This window comes from Rhinolophus sinicus, chromosome 6 (genome assembly GCF_057876585.1).
Source record: "Rhinolophus sinicus isolate RSI-liver-muscle chromosome 6, RSI-T2T, whole genome shotgun sequence".
NCBI lineage: Eukaryota > Metazoa > Chordata > Mammalia > Chiroptera > Rhinolophidae > Rhinolophus > Rhinolophus sinicus.
The window spans coordinates 33,136,681-33,154,018 of record NC_142506.1 but is presented as its reverse complement, the minus strand read 5'-3'; the positions used below and the strand labels follow the sequence as shown (position 1 = coordinate 33,154,018).

The 17,338-nt window shown below is 43.1% G+C and overlaps 1 protein-coding gene across 6 annotated transcripts in view; it reads left to right on the top strand.

The window, feature by feature from the left end:
- MATN2 (matrilin 2) overlaps positions 1-17,338 on the top strand; it is a 145,968-nt gene that overhangs the window by 11,748 nt on the left and 116,882 nt on the right. For 3 of the 6 annotated variants that reach the window (XM_088799034.1, XM_088799032.1, XM_088799033.1), the window contains exon 2: positions 2,662-2,803. In XM_088799034.1, the coding sequence (XP_088655160.1) occupies positions 2,662-2,803 (142 nt within the window). Of the gene's footprint in view, positions 1-2,638; positions 2,804-17,338 lie in introns of all 6 variants that reach the window. The other 3 variants (XM_019714991.3, XM_019714988.3, XM_019714989.3) reach the window with 1 other exon arrangement.

The following is a 17,338-nucleotide window of genomic DNA, read 5'->3' as shown; positions in this document are numbered from 1 at the left end:
CCCCTTTATCCATGGGGGATATGTTTCAAGCATCTAAGTGGATGCTTGAAACTGAGGATAGTACTGAACCCTATATGTATACTGGTGTTTTTTTTCTATACATATACACCTTTTCACTTAATGGAAGCACTTAATGGTTTCTCTTTGACATGTCCCAATTGCCAGCATCAGTACTCTTGTGCTTTGGGGCCATTGTTAAGTAAAATAAGGGTGAATTGAACACAAGCACTGTGATACTGTGACAGTCAATCTGATAACTGAGATGGCTACTAAGTGACTAACAGGCAGGCAGTGTATACAGTGTGTAGACGCTGGACAAAAGGATGATTGGTCCAGGGCGAGATGGAGCAGGACGGCCCAACATATCTTTAAGCTACTCTGAATGGCCTGCAATTTAAAATACATAAATTGTTTGTTTCTGGAATTTTCCGCTTAATATTTTTGGACCACGGTTGACCTCAGATAACTGAAACTGCAGAAACTGAAATTGCTGATATGGAGCGACACCTGTATTTGTCCCTTTAGAGGAAGGAGAACAGCGTTAAAATAATAAATAACATATAAAGGACATAGCATATAATGTCATATATAATGAGAGAAATATCAAGGAAGCTTGAAAGTAGGTTTAAGACCAGAGAAAGGCAAAATCTTCTGTTTTCTTCCTTTTCTTGGAAGGAATCTCACAGTTAAAACTATGGAAAGGGACCAGTCCAATTAGTAAATAGTTTAGTTTGTTTAAAAAGGAGGGGGCAGTAGTTATCTGTGATGAACTAGTGCTCCGGAGCTTCACCCCTTTATCGGCTACATTAATTTGGGGCAAGTTACTTCTCTGAGTTACTATAATAATTAAATGACTTAATACAGCGAAAGGACTTGGCCCAGTGCCTGGCACATAGTAAGCCCTGAATAAACATTTGCTTTTTTAAAATATAATTTTAACACGTAGTGAAAAGCTAGCCAACTCAATATAGCAAGTGTGAAAATCTGTGGACTTTGCAGGTTGACAGGCCTGGGCTCATCATCAGGTCAATTCCTGAAAGCAATTTGCTAAATGAACAATTTACTGAATTATTGAGTATTTTTATTTAAGTTTTGGGAAATGGTCCCTGTTCTGGCCCTGCCCTGTTCCCGCCTCTGATAGTGACACAGCTATGGTCTTTCATGAATTGACTTCTGGGGATTTGACTTGCAGCTAATTGAGTTTTCTGCTAATAAGTGAATTGGTTAGTTGGCCTGCTTACCTTGGGTTTGAATCCCTACTTTGCTTTCTTTAGCTGTATGACCTTGGTCATGTTACTGAACTTCCATGAGTCTCAGTTTCCTCGTTTCTAAAAAGCAGAAATAATCATTCTGATTTCTACGAGATATGTCTGAAGATTAAATGAAATAGGTTGGGTGAAATTGCCAAGAACAAGATAAGGACTTAATTAATATTTTACATGCAAATGATGTTCCTTAAATGTTATTCCCTCTTAAATATTCCTTCCTCCACACTTAATGAGTATAAATTTTTAAATTGTCATGACACCTATTATGTTCATGGAAGAATAAATTTAAATCCCGTCCCAGGATATTGCCTTCCCCAGGAGGTTTTGCCAGGTAGAAAAGTCTGGACATCATTCACTGTGTGGCCAAGTACCTTTTTCAGTCCATGTGAAACAGAGATTGGCCATCCTGGGAAATCCTGGATCTGGCCATGTCACTTCCCTGCTTAGAATCCTTCCTCTCAAGCCTTCACACCATCTATTCTTCAGGACCAATACAGAAAACGGGTTAGGCAGCTCTATTTTGGTAAAGACAGGGCTACTGTGGTTGAAACTCCCCTCACCGCTGTGGACCTGGAACTCAACTCAGGGTTAGAGAATTTTGTATGTATCTGAGAGTTTCTTATGCAACATCTGGTTTGATCCTATTCTTTTCTGGTCCCCTAGCTCCTTGACTTGTTTGCTTGTTCCCTCCTCCCAATGTGTGCCAGGCACTATTCTGAATGCTTTAGTTACATGTATTCACTCATTCAGTTAACTAATATTATTCCATATTCTCATAAGACTTGAGGAGGTTAAGTAACTCGCCCAAGGTCACACATAGTTAGCAAGTGTCAGAGCCAGGATTCAAAGCCACGTAGTCTCGTACCAGAGTCTAAGCCCTTAACCACTACACCATGCTCCCTCTTAATAGATGTGTGTGGGAGGGTGGGATGCTGGCTATGTGATGCTACCTGATGTCAGATATACATGAATTCCTTGGCAAATTTATATGTATATTAATTAGTGCCATTCACTATTATTAGACTGAAGGAATATTATTACTTGGAATCCTCAGATGTAGTTTTTCCTTTTTCAGATCTAAGATACAGAATATGACTATGAATAGATTTTATTTTTCCCCTAAAGCTTTCCTTTCAGTCTTATAGTGAGCAAAGTGATGAAAAATCCCAACTATGCATGCCCTGCTCAGAGTATCCAAGAACTACCAATGGGAGTTACCTGAATTCTTAAGGACCACACACACAAAGGCATTTTAAGCACAAGCGGCATGTGTGAAACGTGAGAAGGTGGGGCGGCGGTCTGCAGCACCTAGAGTTCAGGGAGACCCGGAAAGCTCACCTTGCTGCCATCTCCTGTTGTGTTTGTCACAGCCTTGCACCTCTTCCTCTTGAAGATGGAAAAGATGCTGCTGGGCTGCTTTCTGCTGATCCTCGGACAGAGCCTCCTCCTCCCCGCTGAGGCCAGGAAGTGGCCACCCTCCAGGTCCATCTCCAGAGGGAGACACCCTAGGACCCACCCTCAGACGGCCCTCCTGGGTAAGTGACGGGGATGCCACCTACAGAAGCATGCTGGAAGGGTTGGTTATGGGTGGACCCCCAGGCCAGGGGATGGATAATAGTCAGGGAAGCTCCCCTTTCCCTTGGTCCCCTGTTGGGTGTGCTGAGGGAGAGGGGATTCTCACTGGCAATGAGCACATCCTGAGTAGAAGATGTGATTGGACACGGGTTTTCAAAATAAAGTGAAATCACTACTATTTCAAAGCCTTCCATTTAATTGGAGGCTCGTGACTTTCTTCTAATATGCAAGGGCAAGATTTCCATCTGAAAAGGTCCTTGTTGGACTTCTCTGGACAAGGGTATTATGAGAATTTTTTATGCAATTTGTCCACCTAATCTATGTGAATAATGCTCCCCTGCATGGCAGCATGGGAAGCAAATAGGGGACCTTGTGGAAAGCAGAAGTTGGCACAGAGTGGGGACATCATGAGCTGAATTAGGATATTAGGAATGGAAAATGTCAGGGGGCTGTTTTTCTGACACAGTGAACATGTTTTCTTCAGGTGAATTTTTTTCTTTCTTGGAGGGCAGGGCAAAGTCATGAAAAAACACAAAATATAGATAAATCATCCTGGTTGCAAATATGGGCTCTGGAAAACCTAGGATATGGGGTTAATAGGAAGGTTGGCCAGTGGAAGAGAATAGATTTTGGTATAGACATGGGTTCAAATCCTGGCCTGCTACTTATCAGTTGTGTACACTTAGGCAGCGTGAGCTCTGAAGTTCAACTTCCTAAGTTCAACTTAAAAATGGGAATGTTAACACTGATCTTGGAGTATTTTTTGAGGAGAAAGTGAGGTAATATATGTAAATTATGGTATGCAATGAATGATAGATATCATTCCACGAAGCTGTTCTTTGAAACTGTTTTCCATTTATATGTTGTTGGCCAGCCGCAAGAAATCTGACCGTCTATGAAGGCCACTGCGAGAAATGCCCAGTGGCCTGGTGGCCTCCGCATCCAAAATTACAATCAGAGACCAAAGGGACCCAAAGAGCCCTGTTTTAAGAGGTCATAATCTTTACTGATGTTAACCTAAACAGTGACCCCATGATACTGGGCCATTCATGTCTTTAGTCTCCTGAGAATCCCTGTTTCCACAGTGATGAAAACATAAGACTTCTGCAACTGTGAAAAGGACGGGGGAATGTTTAGTATGCTGATTAAAGGGTTTTTAAAAACAAATTTCAAGATGATAAATATGTATAAATATATATGTATGTATGTGTGTGTGTGTATATATATATATATATATATATATATATATAGAACTGGAAATACCTGATTCCTAGGTCAGCAGCAATGATTGCACAGTTGGGTTCCTGACGGGACTGCTTTCAGAACAAGCCACCACATAGTCAGAAAAGCATATTCCTTTTCTTTACTCAAAATCAATCTCTTTCTCCCTCTCTCTCTCATACACAAACACACACACCAGGGCCTTCCCCTAGCTGGCAGCATCTGCTGTCCTCCTCCTTGGCCTTAAGTTCAGGCTCTGAAGTAGAAGCCTCTGAGGTAAGAGATAGAAAGAAGCCTGTTTTGCCAAAGGTTTCATGCCCACGTTCAGTACTGCCTCCTGTTTCTTATTTTGCCAGAGAATGTTTCAGGGACAAAGAGTAGCATGGAGCATGGCACATCTCCCCACCCCAGGGAGTGGCAAGTGGCTGCTCCCAGACGTGCTGTAGGGCTGTTTGACTTATGAACATGGTTGAGTGAGTGAGAATCATGAAATCAGAAGGCAAACACTACAACCTTGGCCTGGATTCTCAAGAGCAATCTGCTTTTGGTCTTTGACAAGAAGAAAGATGGAGAAGCCATGTTCATTATAGCCCTTACCCTGAGTTTGCACAACTTTCTCTTCATACTTAGAATATGGTGTCTTGCGTTTTATGGGGGTTTGCTTTTATTGGCCCTTTGTTTTCTATGTTCAGAACATTGCCCAGGCCACACTGAACTTTTTTTGTGGAAAACCATTTTGGCTGTATTTATGGTGTCCCCTGGCATGATGTAGTTCACTAGTTACTTCCCTGCAAGGGTGTCTCTGAAAGTTTAACAGAGTAGAAACAGAATTGTTTCTTAGTTTGTTTTTTTGTTTCAATTTTCTGATTTAAAAAAAAAAGTTTATATGTTATGTCTAAATTCAGGTCAGAGTCCCAGTAACAACTTGAGCCAATTAAAAAAAATAATGCATGTGTTTATCCGCCCCTCCCATGAATGATTGCAGGCTGCTCAGGCAGCAGCCTGTGATGTGTAGGTCCATGGAGGCTTATCTCTTATTTCATTCTTTTATCTGGAGTTTCTGCTGTCTTCCAGACACAGGGGTGGGGGTGGGGGTGGGTGGGTAGGGGGGTGGGGGTTTGTTTAAGAAGAACAACCACCATCAGTGTTATAGTGTTAGGCACGCTGGGAGAATGAGTTAGTTGTGGGAGACCAAAATTGGTCTATTAGAATTTATTTGGTGTGTTTGAGCTGACAAGATGGTTTTTAAGATACGAGGTTTCCTGTTCCTGGCCTAAATATGGCCTAACAATCAGGAAGTGCTCATGTAGTGGGGGGAGACAGACATGTGAAAAATCATTAATTTGGTGGAATCTATACACAACAGTAGAGGCATAGCTAAGTTACAGTCCACTCTGCCTGCTGTAGGTACAGTATAAGTCAGTAGTTCTCCAACATTTTGGTCTCAGGACTCTTTTACACTAAAAAATTATTGAGGGTCTCAAAGAACTTTTTGTTTATGTGGGTTAGAGTCAGATCAATCAAGATTTACTGGATGAGAAATAGAAACAGAGAACTCTAACAAATATTTGTTTATTAATTAATTTTAGAATAACAAGAATAAACCCATAATGTAAGTAAAATATTTGTATAAAAACAGTATTTGCTAAATGTAGAAAGTGAGAGGAATGGCACTGTGTTACAAATTTGTAAATCTGTTTAATGTCTGGCTTAATTGAAGACAGCTGGATTCTCATTTTCCTCCATTTATCTGTCATGAAGTATTGTTTTGGTTGGACTACATGAAGATAATATGGCCTCACACAGATACGGAGTCAGAAAAAGGAGGAGCATTTTCATATTTTTCATGTGATTGTGGATATTCCTGTTTGATACAACTGTCGGCATAAGAAAAGTCTAAACCTGTAGAGAAATTCAATGAGTTTATTTGAGCCAAACTCACAACAATTGCTGGGAAGCAAATCCCAATAGATTGAGAAAATGCTCTGGAAAATAGTGGTTTTGCAACTTTTTTTTTTTTTTTCATAGACACTTTTTTATTTCACACATTTATTTCTTTTATTTACAGCTTATGGTCAATGCAAATCAATTCCGTGAAATGAAAAGTTATGAAAAAATTAAAGCACAATTATGCAAATCCAAAATAGATATTCAACACAAAAACAAACATAAATGCAGGTTCATTTGCACACACAACAGCATGAGAGCCAGCAGATGTTTCAAAGGAGAACAGTACTTGCTTTTCCTCTTGAAGACCACATCAGATACTAAAATGCCCCAGCTCATCAGTGTGTGTTTGTTTCATAGAGACCTCCGTCACCTGTTGGGCTACAGCCCGGATCCTTGCCCTGCGGCGTTATCATCCTCTTAGCTAATATGATGATCTCTAAGTTGTTACCACTTACGATCATCAAAAGGGGGGACATGATGGGGAAACTGACCTTAAAATGGTTCCCTGCCACATGGAACTGAGCTAAAATGGTGGCCCGAGAGGAGAGAGAAGTCCCCAGCCTAAGCCCCAGACCACTTCCATATCGTTTTGCAACTTATTTTATACATTAGAATCTAGGAGGAGACGTAAGGGCGGTTACATGAAATTCATTGGTGGTAGATTAAAGGGGTAGGAGAAAGCCAAGCAAGAGTATCTCTGGGATTGTATAAAAAGTAAATTGGACAGACAGATACTTCTTTTACATTGTTGGGTACAGGATAGTTAATAGCATTTTACAGCACATAGAGACGGTAACCAGGGGACAAGAATAAGAATGAGGGAGGGGTTCTGTGGTCTCCTGCTCTGGTGAGAGGGTTGTGCCCTGAGGGGTCCAGAAAAATCAATTAGCTGACATTCCGAGGGTCTGTTATCTTAGATGCAAAAAGACAATAGACAGGCTCACTTAAGGTAAAGATTGGCCTTTGTTAAGGAAGCTACAGGCCAAGGATGTGACTACCTGCCACAACCTCTTTTAGTTAAAAATTTTTATTTTCAAACCATCCTATGTGATTAATTTCAGTCTCTGAATTTGTAGGGCCGGCCATGTAGTCCTCGCCTGAGCTTGTCAGGTTTAGTGTGTGGCCCCTTTTTTGTCCACACCACACCAAAACTCGACAAATTGTAGTTTCTTAAAGGTTAATTGCAATGTGGAATCTAAAACCACATTAAACTTTTCATATCTTATAAACTCATGAGAGAATGAGAATATAAAAAGCAAACATTACTGACATTATGAAAATATTTCTACCTCATGGGCACTCTGAAGGGGTCTCAGGGATTCCCAGGGGTCTCCAAAGCACACTTTGAAACAGCTGGTTTAGGGAAGCTTCCTAGTGAAGGTTGTGACCATGTGGAACCCTGAGAGGTGAGGGGGCAGGAGAGGAGTGAGGATGGAGCATGGAGGTGGGACCTGGTCCTGCCATCAGGACCACCATGTCTGCAAGGTGGGTGGTCTGAACTGGAGACAAACCTGGAGGACGCAGGGACCATATTGAAACTGGAGGGCAGCCGTCCGGTGCTCATGCTGCCTGCTCCTCAGCCAATAGACCGACACGGGGGTTGGGCTATAGGATAAGCTTTCATTGTCAGAGCACCAGTGATCTGAGAAGACAGAAGGTTAACACCTTCAAAAACTGCCTTAACGTTCTCAGACCGGCTTAGAGTATTTAAGGGAAAATCCGGGCATTCCTCCAGATGCTACTGATGTTCCAGGGGTCTGTCTGCCTTCCCTTTGGCAACGTGGTTCTCTGGTGGTGTCAGCAACCCAGGAACAATGATGGGAGTAGCCTGGGAAGAATGCCAGACCATAGAGATTGTGAACAATAAGGTAAGGGTATTAATCATAAGTTCTAGGGTAATTTTCTAAAATAAGGAACTGGGACAGGACATTCTGAGCTCAAGCTGCAGGGGGATGATCTGTTGTTAAGCTATAGGTAGGTCAAGTAAAGGTGAGGCCAGGGACGTTGTGAAGCCTCTACTACGGGGGTCCTAACTGAGCCCGGCTTCAATATCACTTAGGACCTTGAGGTTCTGATGAAGAGTTTGGGCTTCGTTCTGCAGGAGTGGGAGCCCCTGGTCGACTTGGCGTGGGCAACAGTGTTGATCACTGCTAACTGCCTGTCCACCCACTGTGCCTTCCAGTTACCCTCAGCCTTCCAGGGCTGTGGCAAAGGCCAGGGAGAGCCTACACTCCCAGGCCACCAGGAGAACGAGTGAGCACATTCTCCAGCCCAAAGCCCCTTCTAGGCAACCATACTGGCAGGCAGGAGCGGCAGGGTGTTCTGTACTCAGAGCATAAACTGATGGAAGCCTTCATGTTCTTCCTCTCTGCACATATCCCCCATCCTTTATCAGTGGCATGTGGCCGCTCCCAAATTCCCCCCTCAGCCTGCTCCAGGTGGCTCTAACTGGAAGTCACGGTGTCCCCTACCCCTAATTACTGCCTGCTTTGCTTGTGCACATTTTCCTCTTTATTATATCACTGCCATATGGGGGTAGACCAGTTGCCAAGGCAACCAATGAAGGCATATCAGCCATTTGAAACCTTAACCCTCCTTGCCCAAACTCCCACTGTATTCTTGACTCCCCTCAGTCCTGGAATGTACACAAACCGTCTGTCTACACTTCCACCGGCTGGCTCTTCCTGTTTTGTCTGTCTTTCAGTTCTTATTGACATGTGTGTTCTTTTCTAAATTTACCAACCTATCTCATTTGATTTCTACTAACCTTGAAACTTTTTTCTTTCCCTAGAATAGATTCTCCTTCAGATCAATAGCACCCACACAGAATTCACATTTGTGTTCTAAGAGAGCACTTTGTGCAATATGGCAGTAACTTCTAGAAGTGGGAGGTGGAGATTTAAAAGGAGGCTGGTCCTGTAGTGTGGTCAGGGGATGGTGGAAGCTGAACCCTCTTCACCCCCTCCCCCAACACACACACACATTGCTAGGAAAAATCCAGAGATGTTCAGGGGTGGAGGCCACAGAATTTAGTGACATTTCTTCATAACAGATAATTTACTAAAAAACAAAGCTGAGAACTCACTGTCTACAGCCCCAAGTTCTGTTCCTAGGAAATCACAGTATATGGTGAGGCACTTATTTCCATTTTTGCACATTAAACCTGACATCAAAATATGAGTAAAAATGCAACGTGTTTCATATAAGGAGGTGAAACCTCCTAAATTAGCAATGTGACTGAAGGGGTTGGCTGGCCTAGAGAATTAAGTGTAAGAATGTCCTACTCTGTGTTGCCAATGGACATTTTCGCCTAGGTTGATAATTATTAACATTTGCAAGCATTGGCTGCTAGAAAATGAATTTTCACTTCCTAAAACAATCCCCTAATTGACATTTGTTGGCACATTCAGTGAAGGAGGTAAAGCAGATGGTAGAAGCCATCAGAGCTTCTGGCTCCTGGAAAGATGACCCATTAAGGCCACTGGTCTCTCATGCCCTGAAGCCACTTTATGTGGTTAGAACTTTTGCCTCCTTGCTTGAGCTTTCCCGGTACCCTCTTTCTTCCACCTGGAGTATCCTTTTTTGGCCAAGGCCTATTATCAGCCTGGGCCAGGTCAAATGACACCTCCTTCTGTTACCGAACCTTCTGTGTAAAGGACCTAGACCAAGGTTCTTCTGCCCAGTGCCATTTGCACCATGGAACAAGACTAGGTTTGGTAAATCAGAGCAGAAAATTTATTCTTTGACCAAGGAATGGAGAAAGGTGAGCTCACGCTCTAACGGCACATCCTCGACAACTGGGACTGAGAAGGAGCCTTCTGTATTTACAGGATGTGATGGGGAGTGAATTAATTCTTTTAAGCTTGCATAGTTATTTTTCTGTGGCACTCAGCCCTTTTGCACCTGGTCCCATTTGCACAGGAGGCCCCATCGCCATCTTGGCTTTTGCACTCAGTACCTTGGTCTTTGAGCTTAGCTCCCTATATTTTTTGGGGTCAGGAATCCTTTTCAGTTCCTGAAAATAAGTATAGTTCGTGACATAGTTTAGGTATTGAGAACCGTTAGGGTCTCTTCGATGGTAGCCTGGTGACATTTCCACTCCCAGCCTGGCAGGACCCTTCCTGGCCAGTCTTCTGCTAAAGTGTCAACCCTGTCTGCCTTATATTCTGAGGGGTAATAGCGGCACGTACCCAAGAGGGTTTCCTGTTCTAGTTATTTTTGTACTCTCCTCGTTTTTACCACTAGACTGTAAACCTAGAAGATAGGAATTGAGTGTTTTACATTTCTCATAGCACTTGTGGAGGGTACTGTCATTTTACTGAGCCCCTGCTGTGAAGAGCCTAGCTCACTTAATCCATAAAAAAAAAAAAAAAAGGCAAACACTGCAATGTGGTTATTGGTTTATCTCATTTTCAGACTAGGAAGCCAAGGCTCAGAGAGGTTAAGCATTTTGACAAAGTTGTCAAGGCTTCTGCAAAACTAGAAAGAAAAGGATCAACCCCCCCGCCCCCAACACCCTTCCCATCCTGTACCCGCTCATCCAGTTAGGGAAAGGGGAAAGAATGCCTGTGTTGGGGGCACATATGCCTTTGAGCAAAGAAAAAGGCACCTCACACTCAAACCTACTGATTTCCCAACCCTGCTTGCTCCTGGACCAGGGTTTGTGAGCAGACCGTGAAATGCCCATCCATATTTGGAATGCTGCTCCTGCTGGTTACCTGGGGTCCCCAGACCTTAAGCCCTGGCTTTGTTCCTGCCCACAGCAAAAACTCAGTGTGTGTTGAACAACTGAGAACAACTCATTTGGATGGTTCTAGTCTTGATTTGACTTCTAGTTAGCAAGTGACATTGTGTAAGTTGCCTTTCTTCTCTAGGCCTCAGTTTATTCATCTTTTAAAGGAGATGGAGTGATCCCTCAGGTCTTATCTAGGATGTGATGACGTCACCGATTTCTCTGCCTCCCAGACACCCCTTCTCTGGTTCCTGTGATGGGTTGGCTTACTTTCACTCTCTCCAGATGTTACCGCAGACTCAAAAGGTCCACTTGTCTGTGTGCATCCAAGCCAGACAAGAAATGAACAGGAGATTGCAGCAAAGAAAGTAAAGGTTTATTTAAGGAATTGGTTTCAAGCCAAGAGACACAGGTGAGCTAGTGCTCTCAAAATACTGCCTCTCCGATGGCGTGTAGGTTACACATTACATAGGGAAAATTCATTAATTATGATTACCATGGGAGCTGGGGTCGTGGGCTCCACTGATTGGTCAGGGCTGAGGTACGGGGCAATTGATCTGGCTTCATGTCCTGGTGTCAGTCATAGCAGTGTTCTGTCCGGTTTCCAGGGGATGCAGTTTGTGAGGCTGTTGTGTTTTCATGAGTCCAGAGCTGAAACATAACTGAGGCCAAGGTGTTACCTTTGTTTGATTAAAACCTTATTCTAGGGGCGAGCAGGTGGCTCAGTTGATTGGAGCATGGTGCTGATAACACCAAGGTTGCTGGTTCAATTCTCGCATGGGCCACTGTGAGCTGAACCCTCCTTAAAACAAAACAAAACCTTGGAGGAGGCCAGATGGCTCAGTTGGTTAGAGCGCGAGCCTTGAATGACAGGGTTGCCAGTTCAATTCCCACATGGGCCAGTGAGCTGTGCCCTCTACAACTAGATTGAAGACAACGAGCTGCCACTGAGCTTCCGGAGGGGCGGCCGGATGGCTCGTTTGGTTAGAGTACAAGCTCTCAACAACAAGGTTGCTGGTTCAATTCCCGCATGGGATGGTGGGCTGCACACCCCCCACCCCTCCCTGCAACTAAAGTTTGAAAATGGTGACTGGACTTGGAGCTGAGTTGCGTCCTCCACAACTAGATTGAAGGACAATGACTTGGAGCTGATGGGCCCTGGAGAAACCACTGTTTCTCAATATTCCCCAATAAAATTTATAAAACAAACAAACAAAATCTTTATCTAGTTTGAGGCTTGGTTATTGTGTCTTGGTCATGGTTGGTAGACCTGAAGCTTTATTCTTTTTTATTTTTTTTTGAAGCTACACTTTTTTTTGGGGGGGGGGAGGGGAACAGGACTTCATTGGGGAACAGTGTGTACTTCCAAGACTTTTTCAAAATCAAGTGTTATCGTTTCAGTCTTAGTTGTAGAGGGCGCAGCTCAGCTCCAGGTCCAGTTGCTGTTGTTAGTTGCAGGGGGCGCAGCCCACCATCCCTTGCGGGAGTCGAACTGGCAACCTTGTTGTTGAGAGGATGCACTCCAACCGACTGAGCCATCTGAGGGCTGAGCGGCCGCTCACTGACTTCATTCTAGTTGTGGAGAGCACAGCTCGCTGGCCCATGTGGGAATCAAACCGGCAGCCCCCTTGCCCAGAGCTCATGCTCTAACCAACTGAGCCACCCATCCCCCCCCTGAAGCTTTATTCTTAAGTGAATTTGACGCTGACGGAACCTCATGTCCTAAGGACTTAACGATTAAACGGAGTGGACAGACAGTATATGCACAGATGGGAGGATCTGGGGAAAGAATGAAAGTGAGTCATAGTCCTATCAGCCTAAACAAAGCAAGCTTGGGTGAAAGCAAAACGCATGCTAAAGAAATGAAGTTCATTTGTGGTTACAGAGGTGGGCGAGCCAAGGCAGAACCATACTCTGGAGGCTGAGGAGGGAAAGTTTTGAGACTGAAGGGATGGGGCAGTAGGATCAGGCAGGGGAATGGGGTGGGGCAGTAGGATCTGCCAAAGGAGTGGGGGTGGGGCAGTAGGATCAGGCAGGGAAGTGGGGGGGCAGTAAGATGAGGCAGGAAAGAGAAGCAGTAGGATAAGGCCAGGTGAGATGGTCAGTAGGAGCAGGAAAAGGAGTTGGGTGGGTCAGTAGGATCAGGCAGGGGGTGGGGAGGGGCTGTAGGTCAGGCGGCCGAATACTGGTTCTCAAGCTTCCTTGTGCATCAAGAAGCCCCTGGAAGGCTTGTAAGAACACAGACTACTGGTCCCTGTGCCCAGTGTCTGATTCAGTCTAGGTTGGGGCATGAGAAGTTGCATTTCCGGAGACCTCAGTTTGAGAACCCTTGAAGAAGAGAAATTAGGGGGTGGGACGTGGATGGGCAGGATGAAAAGACTTTAGGAAGAGACGCTGTGGGCGCAAGCCAGAAAGACAATGCAGGATGAGTAACATCTGGAGAGAAAATAGCAGCTGGAGAGTATAACTGTAGCCTGGATCGCTCCCACCCTCCTTATGAAGCTTTGAAAATAAGCTGCTAGCTTTTTTCTACCCAGGAGGATTTGGCAGAGGTGAGCCTCAGCCTGTACAGGGAGCCAGCCTCTTACAGCACAGGGCTTAACAATCCATATCTAAAGAACTGAGTGTGGTATGTGTCTTTACCATCAGAACTGATGACTGTCATGGCTACTGCTTAGCTGAGGCATGCTGTTCCCCATAAAATGCATCTCTTCATGCCTATGCTGTTTTATGCATAAGCTGTCTCTTTTAGCATTCATTTTTTATAAACTGTATGAAGTGAATTCCTCATTCCTGTCTTGTGATTAATACTGGGAGAACCCAAAAACACATACCGTGTTTCCCTGAAAATAAGACCTAACCGGAAAATAAGCCCTAGCATGATTTTTTCAGGATGTCATCCCCTGAACATAAGCCCTAATGCGTCTTTTGGAGCAAAAATTAATATGAGACCTGGTCTTATTTTTGGGGAAACACGGTAGTATCTGACTTCCAATAAGTCACAAAGTTGCTGTGTTTTCCCGAAAATAAGACCTAGCCGGACAATCAGCTCTAATGCATCTTTTGGAGCAAAAATTAATGCATCTTTTGGAGCAAAAATTAATATAAGGCCCGGTCTTATTTTACTATACTATAAGACCGGGTATAATATAATACAATATAATATAATACCGAGTGTTATATTAATTTTTGCTCTAAAAGACGCATTAGAGCTGATTGTCCGGCGAGGTCTTATTTTCGGGGAAACAGGGTAAAAGCTTTCCCAGCCAATGAATAAATAACTTGATTTTTCTCTCCTACAGAGTCTTTCTCCCCCTTTTTCTTCTCTATTAAACTGTTCATCCATTCTTTTTCTGTCACTCTCCTTTATCTTTGCCTCTTGTTAGAAACAAGACAACAGGCCCAAAATGGAATTGCTTATGCTAAGTCCCACGTCACCAAACAGACTTAATTATAGTCTCGGCAATCCAAGAAATGGACTCTTAGAGCTGTCAATCAGGAAACGCCTGATCAGCACTAGTGAGGTCACCTGCCGGATAGACCCCTACCATCCCCTAAAGGAAAATGGCCTTATAATAACAAACCTGATTTTTGTCTACTATACCTTCCTTGTTACTGCCCCCTTCTGCCTATAAAAGTCTTCATTTTGTACAGCTCTTCAGAGCTTCTTCCTGTCTGTGCGAGATGGGATGCTGCCGGGTTTCAATTGATTTTTGCTCAAATAAACTCAAAATTTTTAATATGCCTCAATTTGTCTTTTGACATTCTCAGATCTCTCCTTCCCAGATCTTTCCTTCTTCAGTTCCAGGATGTTCTATCCTTAGCTTGCCCATGTATTTGGCACCTGCAGTGTACATGTATGTGGGAATGGTGGTGGAGGAAACCCCCCGTGGGTGACATAGCCACTGTTCTTATCTACCCTTTGATGGCTGGTGCTCTTGGGGGGCAAGGCATATACCCTTGTCCCTATGGAGACAATCATGTCCCTGGTCTCCCTAACTGATGATAATAATGACAACAATGGTAATGATGGCTGTCTTTTAAAATTTCTTTTTGAGGATCTGCTATGGCAGTTCATACTTCACTCTACTTATTACCCCCATTTCAAACATGAAGAAACTGAGGCATAGAGAGGTTAAATGTCTTGCTCAAGGTCATATACCTACTGAGAAGCACAGGTGAGATTCCAAAATTTGCCATTACTTCTTCTCAAACCCTTACTACAACCCTAACTCCTCTGTTTCATCCAACCGAATTGGACTTGATGGAAGCATTCCTGATCTTCTGGTAAGGATTTAACACAACAATAACGCATCCCCACAGCAGGCGGTATGTTCCAGCACAGCACTAGTCACCCTGCACAATGATTGCCTATTTAATTGCCTATGTGGTATGGGCAGTGCTTAGTAATGTGTAAGGTACATAACAGACACTCAATAAATACCTAGAGAAGGAGTAAAGGAACTAACAAATGAGCGAAGAGGAAAGTCTCTAGTGAGGAGCCACCAGGCTGGTGAAGGTGTCCAAAGCCAGGGCAGGCGAAAGACCAGAGGATATTTAGCTTGAAAAGAACACAAGATGCAGGGCTCGCTGAAGGCTGTGTTATGGAGTTTAAATTTGTTATTAAGAACTTAAAGAGGGATGCAGAACCAAACACCTGTTTTTTCAAGGAAACAGATTTTTCTTCTATATGAAACTTTGTAGCCACTGGATTAGCCCAGAAAAACGTAAATTGCCTCCTCAAACATCAAGGATATTGAAGGCCTTGGGTGTAGAGGGTTAAATAAACCTCTAATTTGCAAACCATGACATTCCAGGATTCTATGGAGGTATCTGCAAAATTAGGAAAGGAACCAGAAGATAAGGACTTTCTCCCCTATTTAATAAAAACAAAAACAAACAGCTGAATATCTGCTTTGCAAGAAAAATCTTCCATAGGAGCCTTTGAAATAACATTTAAAAAAAAAATTCATATTGGGGAACAGTGTGTTTTTCCAGGACCCATCAGCTCCATGTCAAGTCGTTGTTTTCAATCTAGTTGTGGAGGGCGCAGCTCTGGCCCATGAGGGAATCAAATCGGCGACCTTGGTGTTACCGCGCTCTAACCACTGAACCAACCCGCTGCCCACCGGTGGCTCAGCTCCAAGCTCAAGCTGTTGTTTCTCACTGGCCCATGTGGGACTCAGACCAGCGACCTTGGTGTGATGAGCACTGTGCTCCAACCACTGACCCAACCGGCCTCCTGAAATAACATTTTTTAGACAAGGGAGAAACAGAAAAATTTTTAATGACTGGCAACACAAGTTATTGAATCCCTGGGTTTCACTTCTGGCAATGTTAACTGAAGGAAAGAAAGAATGACTATAGGTAAATTGCATTAGTTTTTTTGGTTAATTCATACAGAGCTTGCAGTCAAGGAAAATCACTAAATCTTTTCTTACACATGGCTTAATAGCTGTCATATAGAAGATTTTTTTAAAACTTAAGTGGAATACTTTAAATTTTTTCATATTAAATTATATCATCTTCATTTAGATTAATCAATCTTGATTAATATCTTTTTCCTCCTTAACTTAGCAAGTCAGAATTATTTGCAAATTTGATAAAATACTTTCTATATCTTCCTCCAAATCCCCACTGAGAATATTAAAATAATAGTTATATTCTTATGAAATGATTATAAAGAATAATCATCTTTAAAAATTTCGTGTTTAAATACTTAAGACTATTAAATACTGAAAAGACAAGGAGAGCTAGTTTAAAAGGTTACCTGAATAATCAACCTATAAACATTTCATGTATTCTTGAGAGGAAATATTATAGAGACTTGAGTTGTATATTAGTTTGCTAGGGCTGCCATAAAAAAACCACAGACTGGGTGGCTTTAACAACAGAAATTTATTTTCTCACCATTGTGGATGCTAGAAGTCTAAGATCAAAGTGTTGGCAGGGTTGGTTTCTTCTCTCCTTGGCACATGTTTTTCCCTCTGTACCTGCCATACCTGTCTGCATCCAAATTTCCTCTTCTTATGACACCAATCATATTGGATTAGGGCCCCCCCCAGTGACCTCATTTGACCTTAATTACATCGTTAAAGACCCCATCTCCAAATACAGTCACATTCTGAAGTATTAGGGGTTAAAACTTCAACTTAGGAATTTGGAAAGGTGGGGTGGGGAGGGGGAAACACAGTTCAGCCCATAACAAATTGCTTTGCTTTTCACTTTCCCAGATTGTGGAGGACAATCTGTCTTCTCTGACATTTTCCTACACAGTCCTTTTTGCTTTCTGATTCACTTTATATTCCCGTTTCAGGGTGATATAACTGTTACTGACAAATGCTGGGGAAGCATGTTCAAAGACTTCAGCCGTGTGGACTTATTAACTTACCATCACATATCTCTGAGTCCTTAAAAGCTGGTCGGACAAATGCAGTGGGTGGGATAGCCAACATCCGAGGGCTGCAGAGAGGAAAGGAAAGCAATCTATCCAGGATGTGAAACCAAGTCTGAGTAAGATTTTTCAAAAGCCAAAAATTAGACCCACTAGCTCAGAAAAGCCTTCCTTCAATATATCTAGAGGAGGCTGATT